This window comes from Sorex araneus, chromosome 4, assembly GCF_027595985.1.
Source record: "Sorex araneus isolate mSorAra2 chromosome 4, mSorAra2.pri, whole genome shotgun sequence".
Taxonomy (NCBI): domain Eukaryota; kingdom Metazoa; phylum Chordata; class Mammalia; order Eulipotyphla; family Soricidae; genus Sorex; species Sorex araneus.
The window spans coordinates 36283306-36302849 of record NC_073305.1 but is presented as its reverse complement, the minus strand read 5'-3'; the positions used below and the strand labels follow the sequence as shown (position 1 = coordinate 36302849).

Sequence of the window (19544 nt, the reverse complement as noted above, 5' to 3'; positions counted from 1 at the left end):
TGATTCCTGACAGACAGCAGCCCCCCAGGGGCCCCAGGGAGGGTTCTCATGGGTCACCGACCGGCCTAGCCTGTGCTCTAATCACTCGTTTTGGTCCTTGAGTCGAGGGGTTCGTTCCCAGGCTTCCTCTCTCAGCAAGCGGTGACGGGCCTCCCTCACCACTGGACAAGGTTTCACTGTGACCAGATGCCACCAAGCTGCCCATCCTGCCCTTTAAGGGCCACAACCGCAGTGATTTTTCCCACACCCCAGCAACTCCCAGACAAGGAGGAACATGTGGGGTGGTGGTTGGTGGGGGAGGAAATGCCTTCAACTCTGTCCTTTTATGGCTGCCAGTTTCTGTCTGGTTTGGGTTGGAGGTTCCCCTCAGCAAAGCAGATCGACTCAGGATTTGGGGGCTTCCCCTCACCCCCAAACCCAAATCATTTCCCCTATCACCCCATTCAGAAGCCCTCTGGGGGCATCGGATGGATGACCCATTATGGGGCATTATGTCTGAGAGGAGTAAATTTAGATACTATACTTTCTCTGCTGCAAAACGGGGACCCCCCACCCCTTTAAAAAAGGAGATCGAAAGGGAAAAAGAGTCTCAGGAAGGAAAGGCACATGGCAGAGCTTCTGGTTGAACTGGTGGACAGGATTGCCGAGCCTGCTGTGAGCGTGCCGTGGGGGCCACATGCAAGGACAGCCTGCTCTTGTCCCTGCCCTTCTAGAAAGGACTCTCTCTCTCTCTCTCTCTCTCTCTCTCTCTCTCTCTCTCTCTCCTTCCTTCCCTTCTTTCCTTTCTCTTTACTCCTTCCTTCCTTCTCTCCCTCCCTCTCCCCCTCCTTCCCTCCCTCTTTCTTTCTTCTTTCTCTCTTCCTGGCTCTGTGCCTAGAGACCACTCCTGGCGAGCTCAGGGGACCATAAGGGGCACTGCCGATCAAACCCAGGTGGCTGTGTGCAAGAAAAGAGCCCTCACCACTGTAACATTGTTCCAGCCACTCCCTCCAATTTCTTATGTGCAGCCCCAGTCACCATCCCAGTCCGGGCTTCATCTCTCTCTCACATACAGGCCCTTCCCCTGTCTCTGCTCCGTTTCCCTTTATTTAGACTATGGCCATGTGTCTCATCAGGCCAGGGAGACATGCCAACAAACCAGTCTTTGGATGATTTCTTCATTGTCACAGGGTGTCATGGAATGTAGGCGTCATAGAGAATGATTGTCTGGCCCTCGCCAGATGCCCCACTGCACATCTGAGCTGCCTGGTGCAGCCAATCGGAGCCCTGTGGTCTGTGCTGCTGGTTATGGACAGAAGAATCATGACTGTGGATTCAGCACATGAGGCTCTGTTCAGCCTTGGTTTCTTCCAGCCCTTTCTGTCCCCTGAGGGGCTTGTGGGACACGCTAGCCGGGCACTCATCTATCTGTGAGACCTTGGGCTCCTGTGTTTTTGCAGGCTTATTTTTTTTTTTTTGCTTTTTGGGTCACACCCGGCAATGCACAGGGATCATTCCTGGCTCATGCACTCAGGAGTTACCCCTGGCGGTGCTCAGGGGACCATATGGGATGCTGGGATTCGAACCCGGGTCGGCCGCGTGCAAGGCAAACGCCCTACCCGCTGTGCTATCACTCCAGCCCCTGCAGGCTTATTTTTAAAAATAACTTTTTTTTTGGGTCACACCCAGCACAGGGGTTACTCCTGGCTTTGCACTCAGGAATTACTCCTGGCAGTGCTCAGAGGACCATTTGGGATGCTGGGGATCGAACCCAGGTCGGCCGCGTGCAAGGCAAACGCCCTACCCATTGTACTATCGCTCCACCCCTCAAAAGAATTTCCTTTTAAGGTGCCAAGGAGGTAGTAAGGCTCTTGCCCTGCATCTGGCCAACCTAGGTTTGACCCCAGCACCACACACGGTCCCCTGAGTGTTCCAGGAGTGATCCCTGAGCTCAGAGTCAGAAGTAAGCACGGAGCACTACCGGATGTGACCCCAAAACAAAACAAACACAAGAGGAACTTATTTTTAAAATAGGGGCCACTCCTTTGGTGCCCAGGCCAGTAACACAACACTTCTTAGGTCCAGGGGCACTTGTGGGCTACCAGGGCTACTCTCCATGGTCTGTGATGGGCCATACAGTGCCCGGGATCAAACTCAGGGTCCTGTACTTGCAAGGCAAGTGCTTTGCTTCTTGAGCTATCTCCTTGTCACTGTAGGCTACTTTCTCTCCCCTTTCTAGGCCTGTCCATTTGACAAACCGACTGCTGAGTCCCTGAAAATATACCCTTTGGTTCATTGATTCTGCATCTAAATTTTTACCAAGAGGCTAGAAACAGAAAACAGAAAAAGGTCTATATTTGCAGAGGTTCACATCAGAACTATTTATGTTGGCGCAGTGTTAGATTTCCTATATGCTAATTTCCTATTTCCTATATGCTAATTTCCTATATGCTTCCTATATGCTAATTTCCTATTTGCTGAACAATAGCAGTCACAGAGGAGCAAACTATGCTCAGCTGCAAAAGGTGACTTCACAGAGCCATTAAAGGTGATTGCAAATTTGGCAAAGCATAATTTTAGAAAATTTTGAGACATCACTCATACAACTACATAGCAAGTATATGTCAAAGATCTATTTATTAATTTATTTTAAGTGTATTTAGGGTTGATTTTTTTGCCACACCCAGCAGTGCTCAAGGCTTACTTCTGGCTTAGGGATCACTCTTGGTGGGCTCAGGGGATGACATGGGGATAGAACTCGGATCAGCCACATGCAAGGTGAGTACTCTACCTACTGTACTATCTCTTCAGCCCTATTCTTAATTGTTTATTGAGGGACCAGGATGGCAAACTTGTTCAGAGCAGAGTCTGACTATATATGTATCCAGAGGAAAATGAATGCTGCAATCAGATAGAAACTAGCTCATACCCTCCAGGGGAGCAAACAGGGATTTTATTTTCTTCCAGACAGAAATAACTTTCACTTATACTGGCAAAAGTCATTGACAATGTATGAGCTTTCTAAAGTTAAAATGCTCCTTCACAGCCTGTGGACCTGAGAGACCTGGGAAGGTTTCTTTATTATTATTATTAGCACAGCAGGTAGAGTCTTTGCCTTGCACATGGCCGGCCCGGGTTTGATTCCTCTGCCCCTCTCCGAGAGCCCAGCAAGCTACCGAGAGTATCCCGCCCTCATGGCAGAGCCTGGCAAGCTCCCGGTGGCATATTCGACATGCCAAAAACAATAAAGTCCCACAATGGAGACGTTACTGGTGCCCGCTCGAGCGAATTGATGAGCAATGGGATGAATGGGATGACAGTGATATTATTATTATTATTATTATTATTATTATTATTATTATTATTATTGGCCATTGATGGGATTACATAATCCATCATCCAGAGATTTAAAAGCAAGCTCCCAGAAACTTATAACCTACTTCTCCCTCTGGGAGAAACTAGCAAACTACTGAGAGTTTCCTGCCTACATGGGACAGCTTCGCAAGCTTCTCATGGTGTATTCATATGCCAAAGCCACTAACAAGCTGGATCTCATTCCCCTGACCCTGAAAGAGCCTCCAATGCGGCATCGTTGGCAAGGCCTAGTAGAGAGAGGCTTCTAAAATCTCAGGGACAAGACGAATGGAGAGGTTACTGAGACCACTCGAGAAATTTGACGATCAACAGAATTTCGTGATTTGTGATTCGTGATTCATGATTATTATTATTATTATCATCAGCATCATCAGCATCATTATTATTGCAGCTAGTTGATCTCTTTGTGAGTCTCTGGAACAGGCTGGTAGATAAGTTTAGGCTGCAGCTCATATGGCAGCGGCAGTGCCAGTGGTGGGACATGGGTGTGGCTGCCGGGACTCTGAGAAGGCCCCGGAGATCTCAGCCAAAAAGACCCCCTCGTGTTTGGGAAGGTTTGTTAAACCAGGGCTCATTTCAAAGTTCAACAGGCCTAAGCATCACATGAAGATGGTGTTATAAGATGGGCCCCGAATCAGCAAGACTTGGGGGTAACATGAAGCTCAACCTTCAAACAAGCTCCCTAGTGATGCTGTTCCCAGTGGTCTGGGGCCCACCCTGTGTGCACAAAGGTGCTAGCCAGAGTTCCAGTGCATCGCTGAAAGGACACACTCTTTTTGCCTGAGATCTGTTCCACATACTTTTGAAAATAGAGTGACAACCTAGGGTAAAGGAAAAAATGTCACATCCTTGAGAGAAAACAGTCAGATCTGAAACTGTATTTGACTTTAGCTTTGCTGGAAAATGGAAGTTTTAAGAGCAGAGGCAGCTTCTGAGATGATGGATGAGCTCTCACACTTTTTTTTTTTGCGTTTCACTACTGAATAATTTTTGAAACTGGGCATTGTAGAATCAAGTTAAAAACCTTAGAAAATAGGTTCTGCTCCAACGCTTTTCTGAGAAGCAGCCTGCCCTACTCTTCACTTCCCTACAGAGTGAATTACTCATTTATCTTTGAAGATAGAGCAAATTTTCAACTTCTTTCAGCAAAGTTACTGAGGCACCTCAGTGTATAAAAGAGAAGCCAAGTGGGGAATTCTCTAGTTGTCAGTAAGGTGGACAGCCACACTCTGCCTGTCCAGATTCCTGTCTCAAGCTTGTCCCTCTGGCAGGCCACTGCTTCAGCTGCCCTGTACCACCTCAACGGGACTCTGGTTCCGTCAGTTTAAGTTTCAAACTGTAGCTCAGTGACTGAGTCCCACCTTCACATTCTCTCTCTGTATATGGTAATAATGCATTTTCCGGTCTGTGGATTCTAGGACACTGTGAATTCCTACACAACAGGTGTATTCTCTCTCCTAATCTAAGATTATTATCCGTTTTATGACTCAAGAATATAAAGTTGATACACTCATTGTTCTTTCTGTCACATCAGATAAAGCATGAATATGACTCAGTCCACAACAAAAGAGATGGTGGAATTTGAAGCTCGAGATTTTCAGGTGTTTTTATTTCTATTTCAAAAAGGTGTTTGCAAATGTTATTTTTTTCAGAGTGTTGGCAACCCACTCATCCATCTATCCATCTATTCACCCACCTATCTTTCATTCATCCACCTATCTTTCATTTCATTTCATTTCATTCACTGACAAGTACCCAATCCATCCATCTGTTCATCTGCTGACTGACCCATTCATCCATCCAGTAAGGCAACATCTGTATGTGCCAGGCACCGCAAAGTTTCATTAAAGAATCAGTCATCTCCCAAGGACAGTAGATACAAGGGCCAGGAGAAGCTGGAAGCCTGCTTCATGAGCAGAGGGGAGAAGGCAGCTGGAATAGAGAAGGGATCACTAAAAATGATGACTGGAGGAATTGGTCAGGATGGGAGATGTGTGCTGAAAGTAGATAATAGACCAAATATGATGACCTCTCAGCATCTGTGTTGCAAGCCTTAATGCCCAAAAGTAGAGAGTATGGGGAATATTGTCTGCCATGGAGGCAGGGGGAGGGTGGGAAAGGAGGTATACTGGGGATATTGGTGGTGGGGAATGTGCACTGGTGGAGGGATGGGTGTTTGATCATTGTGTGATTGTAACCCAAACATGAAAGCTTGTAACTCTCTCAAGGTGATTCAATTAAAAAAAAGAATCAGTGATCTCCTGGTCCCAAAGAACTTTCAGCATCTAGAGCATAATGGCTGATGAGACAGATGGGCAGACAGATGCAACATTACAGCTTTGGAGAGTATACCAGAGGAGAGTTCACAGCTATCAAATACTCTGAGATATGCATTGGAGCCGGAAAATTTTCCAGGAGGCATTGTTTGAAGTGAAAATCAATGGCTAAGTAAATGTTAAATAAAAAGGAGAAGGAACAGCATGTGCAGTTACCCTGTGGCTGGCATGAGCATGGCCGGGAGGGAACTCTGCTGGCAGAGCAAATGGAATGAACAAGAAGACACAAGGAGCTGTTCAAGATGAGACTGCAGTGGCAGGACAGGCCAGAGGTTACGCCAAAGAATGACAGGCTTTGGGCTGGGGGTATGGCTCAAGTGACAAGTGCATGTCTTGCTTGTACATGCTGGATGTGGTGCCCTCAGTACCACTGGGTGTGGTCCTGGGCTGTGGGTACATGCCCCCTCCCCACCCCATGATATACTTACTTTATGAGAAATGGGTGGTGAGAGGAGAGATTGAACTAGGAGTGACAGAATTCATGTGTTGCAAAGGCATCTGAGCTGAGAATAGTTAGAAAGCAGGAGGGTTGGGCTGGAGCAATAGTACAGTGGGTCGGGCACTTGCTTGCATGTGGCTGACTCATGTTTGATTCCTGGGCACCTCATATGGTCTCCAGAGCACCACCAGGAGTAATTTCTGAGTGCAGAGTCAGGAATTACACTAAGCATCCCTGAGTATGCCCTCCAACCCCTCTCCCCCACAAAACAAACCAAGGATGGCTGAAGGGGCAAACAAGCCCAATAAGGGGGGAGTCGGGTATGTGGCTTCCCCAGGAGAGATCCACAATCCAGCCCTAAGGGAAGTGGTATGGGAAGAGAATAAGGATTTCGGATGTTGGGGTGCTCCGCTGCTTCTGGGGTGGTGGGGCCGGGTGGCTGGAGAGGGGGGGGGCGAAGCTCTGAGCGGTGGACGGCATGAGGGCACGGCTGTGGAGAGACGCTGGAAGGCCCACGTGGTGGATGTTAAGAGTAGGAGGAGGGGAGCATGAGGACCCACCTCAACAGAGCCATGTTGGGGGTCAGAGCTTGAGCTGGGGTTTCGGCAGGGCTGGGCATGGGGCTTCCTGGCTGCTGTCATCAGGCCGGGTGCACCTGACCCCTGAGGTCGGCAGGCTGGGGTCAGGGTTCAGCCAGGAGCCAACCAGAGCTGGACTCACAGTGCCTGGTTCCCTTCCTTTGTATCTGGAAATGTGTTCTTCTGACCTTCCCAACGGGCTTGTTTGCCAAGCTGGACATGCTCAGCTGTCCGCAAGGCCTTGAGCCCATCACAGTGCGGGCTGCCTGGCCCATGTCCCACCAGCTGAGGGGAGGCTTTCCCCCCACCCCAGGTCTGGCTGGCAACAGATCAATGATGAGGACAAGGTGTCTCGGCAGCCCATGCTGTACCCAGACCTCTGGGGGACAGGGGGGAAGGGGTGTGAGGGGAAATGGGGGTAGGCACCATGTGGGGAGAAGCACCTTTCCCTGCTTCTGCCCCCTGCCAGCTGGCAGTGAGGGGTGCAGGGAGATTGGGGCATGAAGGTGGGGAGAGACGCATTCTGCAGAACCGAGTCCCAAGTGGTACTCAGAATCCAGCCTTCAGAAAGCACCCCTGCCCAGCTCGGGGGAGCCGGGGACCATCAGCGCACAGAGGAGAATGTGCATTTGGCCAGACCCCCGCTGTCTCTCTGCACAGGGACACAGCGAGCTCCAAGCTCCTGCCTCGCGGGGTGCTGGGTTCCAGACATTCCTGGCTCTGTCAGAATGTGCTGGACCGGCCCCGATTCCTTTGTTGTCCCAAAATGGGTCACTAGTGTTGTGTACTTAGAGGTCTGTGTCTCCGCATCCAGGCCTCCTGGTCCTCCTCAGACACCCTCTGAAGGGAGGCAGGATGGCGGCTCTGGGGGCCTCGGCGGAGTGTTCGTTCTCCTCCTGACAGTAGCTGCGCCCCTGGTCCCGGACCAGACCACAACAGGAAGCGATCCAGAATCAACAGACCGCAGGTCTGAACATGATGTGCTGTGGAGGCCGCCCCAGCCAAGGGCCGCTCCTCAGACAAAGGGCCGGCTGTTTACCGCCCCCATGGGCCTGCCCCCCACCTGCTCAGAACAGGGCGGGGGCGCCCACTGTGTGTGGGCAGGGGTGGGAGGAGGGACAGCGCCTGCTGGAGGAGGACAAGAGGAGGAAGGAAGATGGAGGGTTCATCCACAGGCAGCACCAGTGCCCTCGCTGACCAGGGGCCAGGATTGGTCTGAGACTGCGCTGCTGCTTGGGTCCTGCGGGAACCGCCGGGGACCACCTGGCCTGGAACCCGGCCGGCCCGCTCCTGACGCAGAGTCTCCTCTTGGCCAGGGCTAGAGGCTCCAGGCTCGTGAGAGGAGCAAGCCAGGGTGGTCCTGACCTGTCCAGCCCACACCTCCTGACCTTTGTCCAGGGCAGCAGGCGAGGCCCTTCCAGCGGCCTCACCCAGCCTGTAGCCCTGGAAACTCGGGATTCTCCACTCCCTGCTTCTCCCTGTTCTGCTCCTCCAGCCTCTCTGGCAGCCTGAGAGAGGCTAGAGGACCTGCTGACCGCTCGGATGGGGCCAGGCAGGGGACAGTCAGTGACTCCTGCTGGCAGTCCTGTCCGCGGGGCTTTGCCGCGCCCCTTCACCTGTGGACGGACAATGTTTGCCATCTAGTCTGCTATCTTCAGAGCAGGGTTGCTGGGGGAATTCATGCTGCTTCCCAGGCCACGTGAGAAGAAATCTGGGGTGTCCCCCACCCTGCCGCCTGCACTGTAGAGCAGCAGCAGATTCAGCAGATTCATGACTGCCCTAGCAGCTATCTAGGCTCAGTTGCTGGCAGCTGTCCCTGGAAGGTCGGAAGGACAGGTCACGACCTTCGGCCTGTGATGCCAGCTGGCCACGAGCATGGGCTGCAGTGCCAAGTTCTCAGCCTGAAGTTCAGTTTCAGGTGAGCCCAGAGTGGTGGGCCGGGGACTCGGTCACACATTCCTCTCCTCTGAAGTGCTTCAGTTCTGGCCTAACACGCCAAGAGGCTCCTACGCATTTCCAGGTGCCCGCCCGAATGCACTCCTGGTAGTGCAGGATGGAGAGAAAGCTCGCAGGGAAGCTCGTGATCTGAAATTCCTCCTTACTCCTGTCCCTTTGGCGGTGCAGAGGACTTCCCACAGCTAACAGACTTCAGTGTCTGGGGCCACCACACACACAGCTCGGCTTCGCACCGTTCTTGGGGCCACAAGTCATTTCCAGCCACTCTGTACCCGGATGTGCACGAGCCCCACAAATAAAGGGTGTGACCCTGGGTTAGCACCACACTGAAAAGATGTGTGAGTGCCACGGCTAGAACTGGTGGGGATGGGGTGGGGGGGTGAGGGATACAGCTGCAAAACACGTGAGAGCTCCACAACTAAGTCAGTGTGTTGTATGCGGGGGTGGGGGTGGAGGGAAGGGGTGGGGTGGAGGGTGGGGAAGGAGTCCAGGACACGCCAATCAAAAGGAAGGGCAGGAAGGGAATGAAAAGCAAGGAAGGAGTTATCACCCACACACTCTTGACCCTCCTGGGGGCTAGAAGCCTGGTTGCTCTCCTCTCCTCACTCCCCAGTCCCTACTAGCTGCAGGGACCACTTCCTGTTCAGCCCAAGGCCGTGGAAGTTTGGTGCCTAATCCACAGTCTTGTGCAACTCTGCCTGACTCAAGTTTGGTGGTGAGCCTGTATGGAAATTTCCCCTCCGAGGGCCTGGCTGACAGCTCCAGGCCCTTGGAGGCTCAGGGAGGAGGAATGTGTTTGTTCTGAGCAGACAAACCTTCCTACCCAGACTTTTTTCTCTCCTTCCAGGAACGCAGAAAACAGATTGCACAGCACCCTCATAGCTCCATGGAAAGGGCAAGTCAGGGAGCGGAGAGGAGGTGGTATGGGAGACGGGGTCCTGCGGGATTATGACCTGCAGTGACTTTTTTCTTGGAAGCACCAAAGGAAAAAGCAAAAATCCTTCCAGAAAATAGGAGTCTTCCTAGGACTCTTGATAATGGAAGCGTCACCCGAGCAGACCACATGGGGCAGTAATCAATGCCAGCAGGACTTTTGGGGTGTATGGATGACTCGGAAACCAGATATGGGAGGTTTTGTGTAAATAACGCTGGACCCCACAGCTTGGTCCACTGACCTAACATTTTGCAATCAGGAGCATTATGGTCAGGATATTTCAAGGAGGCCGCAGGTGAAAAATCTCATAAACAGGGGTCTCAGTACGAGACTAGTGTGTCATCCAGTAGGATGGAGGGCCACAGGAAGGAATAAAAGTCAGAAGGGGCCACTGCTGGAAAAAGGATAAGAAACACTTAGGTGTTTCTTTTGTGCCCAGTGATTTTTTTTTTTGCAAGAACCTGTTTGTCATTTCCACCAGCTCTTAACTATCATTCCACACCTCTCCTGTTGAGCATGAGCAGGGAACCCCAGCACCAGGCTGAGCAAGTGGTTGAGCAGGCAGAGAGGAGATGCTCTGAAAGCCACAGGGACCCCTGCTAGGCAGGCCCCCAGCACCAGTCTCCTTTCTCTGTGCTCCCATCTCTGTTAGGACAGTGGCTGCTGGACCATTCATCCATGAATAGAGGGGAGAAGACGTGAGATTAATGGGACGCCCCCAGAGGTCATCCACGACTTCTCTTCTGCCCGAACCCCCTCCAGCCTGGGGCTGAGGAGTCTGCTCTGGTCTGCTTCCCACCCTAGCATCTAACTACTGGGCTCTCCGTGGCCATCGGAACCTTTCTTTCATCTTTGTGAAAGTCCTGCTTTAGGGAGCCTCTTAAGCAATGCTCAGGGGGTTCTCAATGACTTTGGACCAACCGGATCCAGCTGTTTAATGCTTCATCTAGTGATGTTTCAACCCAGCAGGGCTAGAGGCCACCAGAGTCACACCTGATGGTTCTAAGAGGGTCAAACTCAAGGCCTTGCACTTGCCTGGCCTGTGTCCCTGACCAGAGCTGCCACTGGGCCCCAGAATAGGTCACGTTATATTGTTGTCACAGTCAGGCCAGCTCTTTCTCAAGAAAGTATGCGCTCCCTCGAGAGAAGGTGCTGTCAGAGGAGCAGAGCAGGAAGCAGTGGGTTGTGGCTCAGGACAAGACCAGTTCACAGGGTGCTGAACACCTCCTATAGATTAGGGGGTGGTGTTCAGTGTGGCCATCTGGAGGCATCTGTACCCCTCCTGGGGTCACAGTGTTCAGATAGGGAAGTTCTCAGTCACATCTAAGTTTTCTGCTTACACCCTCCTGTAGCTCCTGAAAAGGATGGGGACAGGTCAGGGATGCAGGAGAAGGTTCTAGACCTTAGGAACATGGATATGACCTTTTGAAGTGAGCCATACAACATCTTCATAAAAACAAACAAAAAAGATCCCCAGTGTTTATACATGGGGTGACGTGATTACGAAGGCGGGCGAGGTTTCAGGGAAAAGTCCGAGAAAGATAAAAATAGTCTTGGCGTCAGGGTGGAAATTCAAGCCCCATCTGGGCTACTTCCAGACTATTTATCCCGGGCTAGTCCCTCAGGGTGCATTCACGTCACCCTGGCCTGGAAGGAACTGGACACACGGCGCGTGCCCCCCCCCTCCCCTCACAGCTACCTGGCAGGCTTGGCCTGGGGACTCCCTGAAAGCCGGAACACCTGGGATCTCTCCAACAGCTGACACACTGGGGTCCCCTGAGGGCTGACACACTTGGGGTCCCCCATGGCTGACACACCAGGGTGCTCCCCAACAGCCAACATACCTAGGGTCTCCCCAATGGCTGACACATTGGGGTCCCCCAATGGCCGACACACTGGGGTCTCCCTGATGGATGACATACCTGTGGTCACCCTGAAGGCCAACACACAGTGTGCCCCCTAGACCACCCTGACCCTCCACTTCCAGCACCCAATCTGCCCCACATGGCCCAGGGCTCCCCGCCCGGGGGCGGGGCCTGACTCACCATGATCTCTTCTGAGTTCCCATGGGCCACCTCCACCACCTTCAGTGCTGGGGCTGCCTTCACCTTGGCGCGGGTCATTAACTGGATGACAGACGAGCTGTCCTGGGAGGAACAAACACAGGGACACTTCAGTGGCAGCAGGCTGGCCACAGGCCCCAGCAGAGTGGAGACTCTGGGGGAGTTCAGGCAAGAATGACCGTTGCACTAGATCCCACCGCCACATCCCAGGCAGCCACTGAAGCGGAGTTGACCCTCCCCCAGCACCCCTGTTCCTCCCATTCCCCCTCTCCCCCTTTTGTCAATCACGGTGGCTGCTGAGAGACTGCAGTTTTGTCATCAGCACATGTGAGCCTGCGGGCTGTGGTTTCCCCGTGGTAAGAGGCAGACATTTGGATATTGATACTGACATGTTCACAGGGAGGAGAGAATAAATAAAGCTGTTTCACAGTGTACAACAAATCCAGGCCTGGCATCTGATTTACATGCCCCTGAATGTGTCCCTGGCCCATCCACAGCCCTTTTAACCCTCTCTCGGCTCTCCCAGGAAACTGTTCTGGGGTCAGGGCTGCTTCGTGCATCCATGAGAGCTGCTCTCCTATGGCAGGGGGAGGGGGAGTTCGGCTTAGGAGGGGGCTCTGGCGTGAGGAGCAGGAGGACTGGGGTGGGGGTGCAGACTCAGGACCACCTGCCAGTTCCTCCCACACAAAGCCACGGTGCCAGTGAAGGAGAAACGGCTCCCACGGGTAAAGAGGAAACTTAGACACAAGAGGCCTGGCACATTCTGGCCCGGGAAGGGACAGGGCCTTAGTTGGGGGCACAGACAGTGCTGCCTGAGAGAAGGGTGGGGAGACAATGGATGCTTCAGTGGGGACAGAGGGGGACAGCTAGAGCAGACAGAATGCCACCTGCAATGACAGGGTGCAGGGGCTGCTCTGCCAGCGGGGTGTCTCTACACACATCAACTCAGCTTGTCTGCCACCCAAGGAGCTGTCTCCAAATGTGGCAACTTGACTCACCTCTGGCTAAGTGCACCCCGAAATATGAGTGTGAAGTCGGTCTCCCTTGAAGGTCCCCTAGGGGGCGTCCTGTTCACCACCAAGTCCTTCTTGGGAAGGCACAGGGCATGGGGTATGCCACCTGGAATCCTGCACCCCTGAGTTTAGGGCACGTTCTTAAAAACCCAGCAGCAGCAAGCTAGTTCCTCGTGGCATTGCCCTGATTAACACCCGTGAGACAGCGAATAGCCTGCATGCAAAAAAATCTCTTAGCTAGCCAATAGTCTCATAAATCTGTGGGTTGGTGTGTCAGGGGATACCGTATGTTTTAATTTGGGACCAACCTTCGATTGTTTTGTTTGTTTGTTTGATTTTTTTGGCCACACTCAGCAGTGCTCAGGGCTTATTCCTGGCTCTGCTCTGAGAATCACTCCTGGAGGAGCTTGTGGGACTGTAGGATGTTGGGGATTGAACCCAGGTCAGTTGTGTGCAAGGTAAGCGCCCTACCTGCAGGACAATCGCTCCGGCCCCTCAATATTAATAGCACTGCACTGTAGCACTGCCATCCCACTGTTCATCAATTTGCTCTAGCGGGCACCAGTAACGTTTCCATTGTGAGACTTGTGACTGTTTCTGGCATATCGAATACACCATGAGCATCTTGCCAGGCTCTGCCGTGCGGGTGGGATGGTGCTAATAACCATGACAGGATTGGAGTCATGGCTCAGAGGTAGAGCACATGTTAAGCATGCAGAAGATCCTGAGTTTGATTCCCAATACTGTCTTCCCCTACCCCAGCACAGCTGGCCCTAGCATTTCTGGGAGTGACCCCTATTAAAAACAAAACAAAACACCAACACAGTCAGGATGACAGTGCCTGTACATGTTAGAGTCCGGGCCGTGAAGAGCCAGCCGCAGGACAGGCTTGCAATGGCAGAACACAAATCTGAAATCTAAGCCCTTTGAGAACTGGAAGAAACTTCAGCTCCAACACCTCAGATAGAAGCTCATTTGGTTGGAGCAATGACACCTCAGGCCACAGCTCATAAGATGGGCCAGACCGTGGGGCCCAAGGGAAACAGCGGAGGGACAGGCCTAGATGCAGCTCAGGCTGGAGGGAAGCTGGCATAAACCTTTCTTGCTGCTCTGCACCCACAGAAATCTGCATTCCACAAGTCTCCAGGGGATTCCGGGTGCCTGAGATTTATTTTATTTTATTTAAACTTTTTAATTAGTGAATCACCATGAGACAAAGTTACAGACTTACAAGTTTTCATGCTTTCATTTCAGTCATACAATGATCAAGTACCCATCCCTCCACGAGTGCCCATTTTCCACCACCAACGATCCCAGCATCCCTCCCACCACCCCCACCCTGTCCCCTTCACCCCACCCCGCCTCTGGCAGGGCATTCTCATTTGCTCTCTCTCTCTTCTATAGGGCTGGAGTGATAGCACAGCGGTTGGGTGTTCGCCTTTCACGCGGCCCACCCGAGTTCGATTCCTCCGCCCCTCTTGGAGAGCCTGGCAAGCTACTGAGAGTATTGAGCCCGCGCGGCAGAGCCTGGCAAGCTACCCGTGCGTATTGGATATGCCAAAAACAGTAACAATAAGTCTCTCAATGAGACTTATTGTTACTGTTGGTGCCCACTCGAACAAATTGATGATCAACGGAATGACAGTGACAGTGGTTTGCTACAGAGGTATAAAGTAGGCATCATGTTCAGTCTATAGTCTATTTTCAGCCTGTATCTCCCATCCCTAGTGGGCCCGCCTAGCACCCTTTGCTTGGTGGTCCCTTCTCTATCTGAGCTGCTTCTTCACCTAGCATGTGAGGTGTGGGTGCCTGAGACTTAAATGCACCTCTTCCCCTTTCCCCCTGACCCCCTGTCCTGCACCACCGCCCCTGCCCCCGCTTGCTAAAATGGAGATCCACGGATGGGTCCTTGATCCTGCAAGTCTAACAAGTCCCCAGGTGAAGCCGATGAAGCCGGTGTTACCGTTCCTGGGCCCACACTTTAAAGACCAAGGGTCTGACATTGCTCCTTGGCATGCCGGCAGCAGAATGCCACTGGGAACTGCCAGGAAAGCTTTCAGAGGGGGGCAGCAGCAGTGTCATGAGGAAGACCACCCATATTTGGCTTTTAAGCCCCCCTTCCCCCGGGAGTGCCCTTCCTGGGTCTTACCTTCTTCAGTATTTCTGTGTTCAGCAGCATGTAAATGTCTATTGTTCGACTTTCTTCTTTCGCAAGCGCACTCAGGTTGCAGTGCATGGTGAGGCAAGAAACGCCCCGTTTTTCACAGTCCTGAGAAGAACAATCAGAGAACTGTTCACCTGCCCTAGGAATAAGGCTGATGGTTCAGCCACTAATTAGCACAGGTCTTGTAGGGACCTCCTTTGGTGACTGGCAATTGCAGACAGAGACGGGATCTTGGGAAGACGCAATTACGCCTTCTCGTCACCAGAGGGCAATGGATGGCTTTTTCCTGCCCAGTGGGTACCAGAACTTACTTGCCTTTCACTCAACTGTGAAGAAAGTTCGTGGCCAAATTGGATTTCTCTGAGGGTCATCATTATTTGTAAAAAGGAAACATTTGGTGGGGGGTGTTGGAGAGCTAGTACTGCAGGAAGTATGCTTGCCTTGTGCATGGGCGACCCAAGTTCAAGCCCCCACACCACACAGGGTCCTGCAAGCTCTGCTGGGAATGATACTGGATCACAGAGCCAGGAGTCAGCCCTGAGCAGAGCCAGGCACGGTCAAACACCTACCCCTCAAGCCCCTAAAAGAGGGAAAAGTTATCTTGAAAGCCTTATTCTTGTGAGTTCTGAGCACAAGGTGTGGTGCCCACATTATGGGATTCCTGCCTGTGCCGTGCATGGCAGAGGTACATTTATGCCCCATTTTTAAGGCAGGGAAAATAAGAAGTCTAAAATAATTGCACAATTCAAAAAAGCTGGTGTCAAAAAAAGTGGGGAGCTGGAGAGAAGGTACAGCAGTTTGGAGGTTTGTCTTGCACGTGACCAACCCAGGTTTGGGATCATCTGGTGGAGATGATCTCCTGAGCACCAGCAGGAATAACTCCTGAGTGTAGAGCCAAGAGCATCTCTGGGTGTGACCCCAAAAAACAAAAATAAGAATTTTTTTATTTTTTTGCTTTTTGGGTCATACCCAGCGATGCACAGTGGTTACTCTTGGCTCTGCACTCAGTAATTACTCCTGACGGTGCTCAGGGGACCATATGGGATGCTGGGAATTGAACCCGGGTTGGCCGTGTGCAAGGCAAATGTCCTACCTGCTGTGCTATCACTCCAGCCCCCAACACAAGAATTTTTTTGACCAAGAAAACCTTATAATTGGAAACCTGAACTCCAAAGTTAAGTTATAAAAGAGGAATTCTTTCTTTCTAAGTTCCAAAATGTACAGACCCACTTACCCATTTTCATGGTGGAGTTTCATGAGTGGGGTAAAATTTTCAGCCATAGCTTTGTGTGTACCCAACAACTGGAGCTACAACATCTAACAGTTCTAAGAAATTCAAAACTGCATCACCAGCACTTTGCAAGTTCAAAACCTCCAACCTTCTGGCAGAGCAGGGGTGGGGTGGGGTGAGGATTGGCAAATGGTCTTATAGGAGAAGGAAGAGTCAATGGATGAACTCAGGCAGAATAGATGCCAATGAAAGGACCTTTGGGAAAGCAATATTCCTCTTCTAGAATCCAATTTTCTTTTTAACATTATGTATAACTGATGCATATCCACAGAAAACATCCTAAATGTCCATCTTAGTGCATGTTTACATAGATTTATACCTAGATCAAGAGGTGAAACATTTCTTGCCCCTAAGCAAACTCCCCCTGTGGATATTGCTCCTAAAGGAACTGCTATCCAGGCCCGCACAGGCATGGGCAGTTTTGCTGTCTGAACACCATTAAACCTTTTGTTTCCAGTTTCTTTTCCTCAATTTCATTTCTGTGATTTTCACTGATATTCTTTTGTGATATTCTTCTGTTGAGCACATTGTTATTTTTCATTTCTCTATACTATTCCAGAATAAGGCTAGTTAGATCACACTTGTTTGATCATTCTCCTCTTGATGGATATTTGGATTATTACCAGATTTCATTTATTGTAATGTAGTTATGAATACATCTGCTAATGTATTTTTGGGAAAGAATTAAAAAACCCTCATTTCTCTTGGAGATAAAACTGGGTCATAGGGTACAGAGAAACTTTGCTGTACGGGTCTTGTTAGTTTTCCAACATGGTTATACAAGAACCATCATTCTTGATTAGGCTCACACTCATGGGAGAAATGTTTACTTTGTGCTTGGTGGGTTGCAAAAGCTTCCCCTTTCGCCAGGCACTGGAATTTGGGATGCAAGTTTAACACTTTGTTGGAAACCTCCGGATGATATATAAGAGTTTACCACAGTCCTTGTGACTTTAGAAGCCAACTGATGAAAACCAGATTTGAGTGTCAGAATTGTCTTCTGAGGGAGGACCACCAGGGTGAACCCAACATGTAAGCAAATTCTTACCAAGACTTTCCTTCCAGACTTTGTGAAAAAAGCAAATATTGTATGAAAGATGTTCTCCTGTTCTTGAGGGATGATGCAGGGAGTTGGATTTTTCTGGAAAGAACAGTTTCCCTTCTCTTGACCCACCTGAAAATGAAAAAAAGTCTGTTAGAGTGTCTGTCCCTGGAATGGAGCATGAGCATGGACTCCCTTAAAGAAGAGATGCTAGTGGTAGGGCCCAACTTCAACTATCCTTTCTTGGCCTGTTATCCAGGGAACAATAAGGGTGTAAAAACTAGCAGAAGAAGCATCAACAAGTCCAAATAAACAGAAAATGTGGTTCCTATGTCTTTGAGAAATTGATTTATTACTTTCTCCCTCTCTCTGCTCGCTTTCTCTGCTCTCTCTCTCTGGCTTTTTTTTTTTTGGTTTTTGGGTCACACCCGGCGATGCACAGGGGTTACTCCTGGCTCTTCACTCAGGAATTACTCCTGGCAGTGCTCAGGGGACCATATGGGATGCTGGGATTAGAACCGGGGTCGGCCGCGTGCAAGGCAAACGCCCTACCCGCTGTGCTATCGCTCCAGCCCCTCTCTCTGGCTTTTTTAGATCACACCATGACTTACTCCTGGTTCTGTGCTTGGGGATCATACCTGCCGGTGCTCAAGGGACCATATGTGCTGCTGGAGATTGAGCCTAGACTGGCTGTGTGCAAGACAAGTGCCTTACTTGCTGAACTACCTTTCCAGTGCTGAGTCCTTAAACAATTGCAATGTGACATGCAACATGCAGAGGAGCTCCAACTAGGAAAAAAGTAAGACTTGAGGAAGCTTGATATACAAGGTTTTCAAAGTTCATCAAAACCATTGGCTTTTTCCGGTATTCGGGACTGGACATCTCCAAAACGTGGGGGGTGGGCACTGGAGCGGGGCAGCGCCAGCCCAGTCTCCAATTCGCCCTGGCCGCTGGAAGTCATGCCCTCGACCTGCCCTCGGTGCCATCTTGTCACAACCAGCAGTGAAGAATCAGGGCGCTCCGGCAGCACCACAAGCTGGAGATCGCTCCGGACCCCAGACTGGGCCAACAACACCGGGGTGCCAGGTGGAGAAGGTACAGCCAGCACGCCTTCTCTAGATGGAGCCTTGGCGACACTGAGATTCTATTAACATGCTCCAGTATTCGGGACTGGGGCATCTCCAAACCGTGCGGCTTATGCGGCTGCTCGATCTTTCCTGATATACAAAATATATGCTCAGGAATGGCTCCGCAACCCCTGAGCATCCATTATCCCAGAAACCAATCTCAGAAATGCAGCGGCTGCTGGCAGATGTACTCCTGGACTCTGAACTAGGCTATGGCCTCGTGCAGCCTCGGGAGGAGAAGGGTCTCTATCCCTTGGCCTTTTCCCCCCGGACAGCATGGCGACCGCTACCATTCAAACCAATTGGACACAGAAGTAGGAGTTTGAAGCGATGGGATGGGATGCATGGGGAATCTTGCGATGGGGGAGGCAGAACCAGCCCTGCCTTCTGCCCAAATGAGACCCTGAGTCCATGTACAGCTCCTCCACTCCTGAACAACCATGATCCCAGCGCTACAGAAACCAATCTCAGAATGCAGTGGCTGCTGGCAGAAATACCTCTGGACTTAATACCAGAATTCCAAGTCTGGGCGGCTGCTTTAGCCCAGATATGCTCTTTGTTACCAACAATAGAAAACATACAATCTAATGATGCCATTCCGACAGGTCTGACTGTTGGGGGAAAAACTCCAAATAATGATAGTGAGTTTCCTGTCGAAAATTGAATGTAATCAAAGTAAGGAAAGAGTAAAGTGAAAATCATCTGCCACACAGGCAGAGAGGGAGTGGGAGAAGGGGTATGCTGGGGTTATTGGTGGTGGAACATGTGCACTGGTGAAGGGATGGGTGTTTGAGCATAGTATGACTGAGACTCGATTCTAAGAGCCCTGTAATTGTTCTCACGGTGACTCAATTAAAAAACAAAACAAGGGGCTGGAGCAATAGTACAGCAGGTAGGGCGTTTGCCTTGCACGCGGCCGACCCGGGTTCGATTCCCAGCATCCCATATGGCCCTCTGAGCACCGCCAGGAGTAATTCCTGAGTGCAGAGCCAGGAGTAACCCCTGTGCATTGCCAGGTGTGACCTAAAAAGCAAAAAACAAAACAAAACAAAACAAAAACAAAACCATTGGCCTTTTTTTTTTAGTCAGGAGTGGTTCTGGTGGCCCGAAACAAGCCTACCAGAGCTCATGTCAACTCTGCTTGGTGACCATGCTCTGAGACTGCCAAAGGGTTATTACAGCATCCATACAGCACCCCGTTCCTGGGTTTAATCAACTGTCAGGCCTGGCTGAGTGTTGTCTGCTGA

The 19544-nt window shown here is 50.9% G+C and overlaps 1 protein-coding gene across 1 annotated transcript in view; it reads right to left on the bottom strand.

Annotated features, from left to right (window-relative positions):
• Nucleotides 1–19544, bottom strand: part of ITGA9 (integrin subunit alpha 9) — a 327700-nt gene that overhangs the window by 18301 nt on the left and 289855 nt on the right. The window contains exons 24-26 of the mRNA XM_055137107.1: nt 17177–17302; nt 14823–14942; nt 11643–11744 (exon numbers count right to left, since the gene is read on the bottom strand). Coding sequence (XP_054993082.1) covers nt 11643–11744; nt 14823–14942; nt 17177–17302 — 348 coding nt within the window. The remainder of the gene's footprint in view (nt 1–11642; nt 11745–14822; nt 14943–17176; nt 17303–19544) is intronic.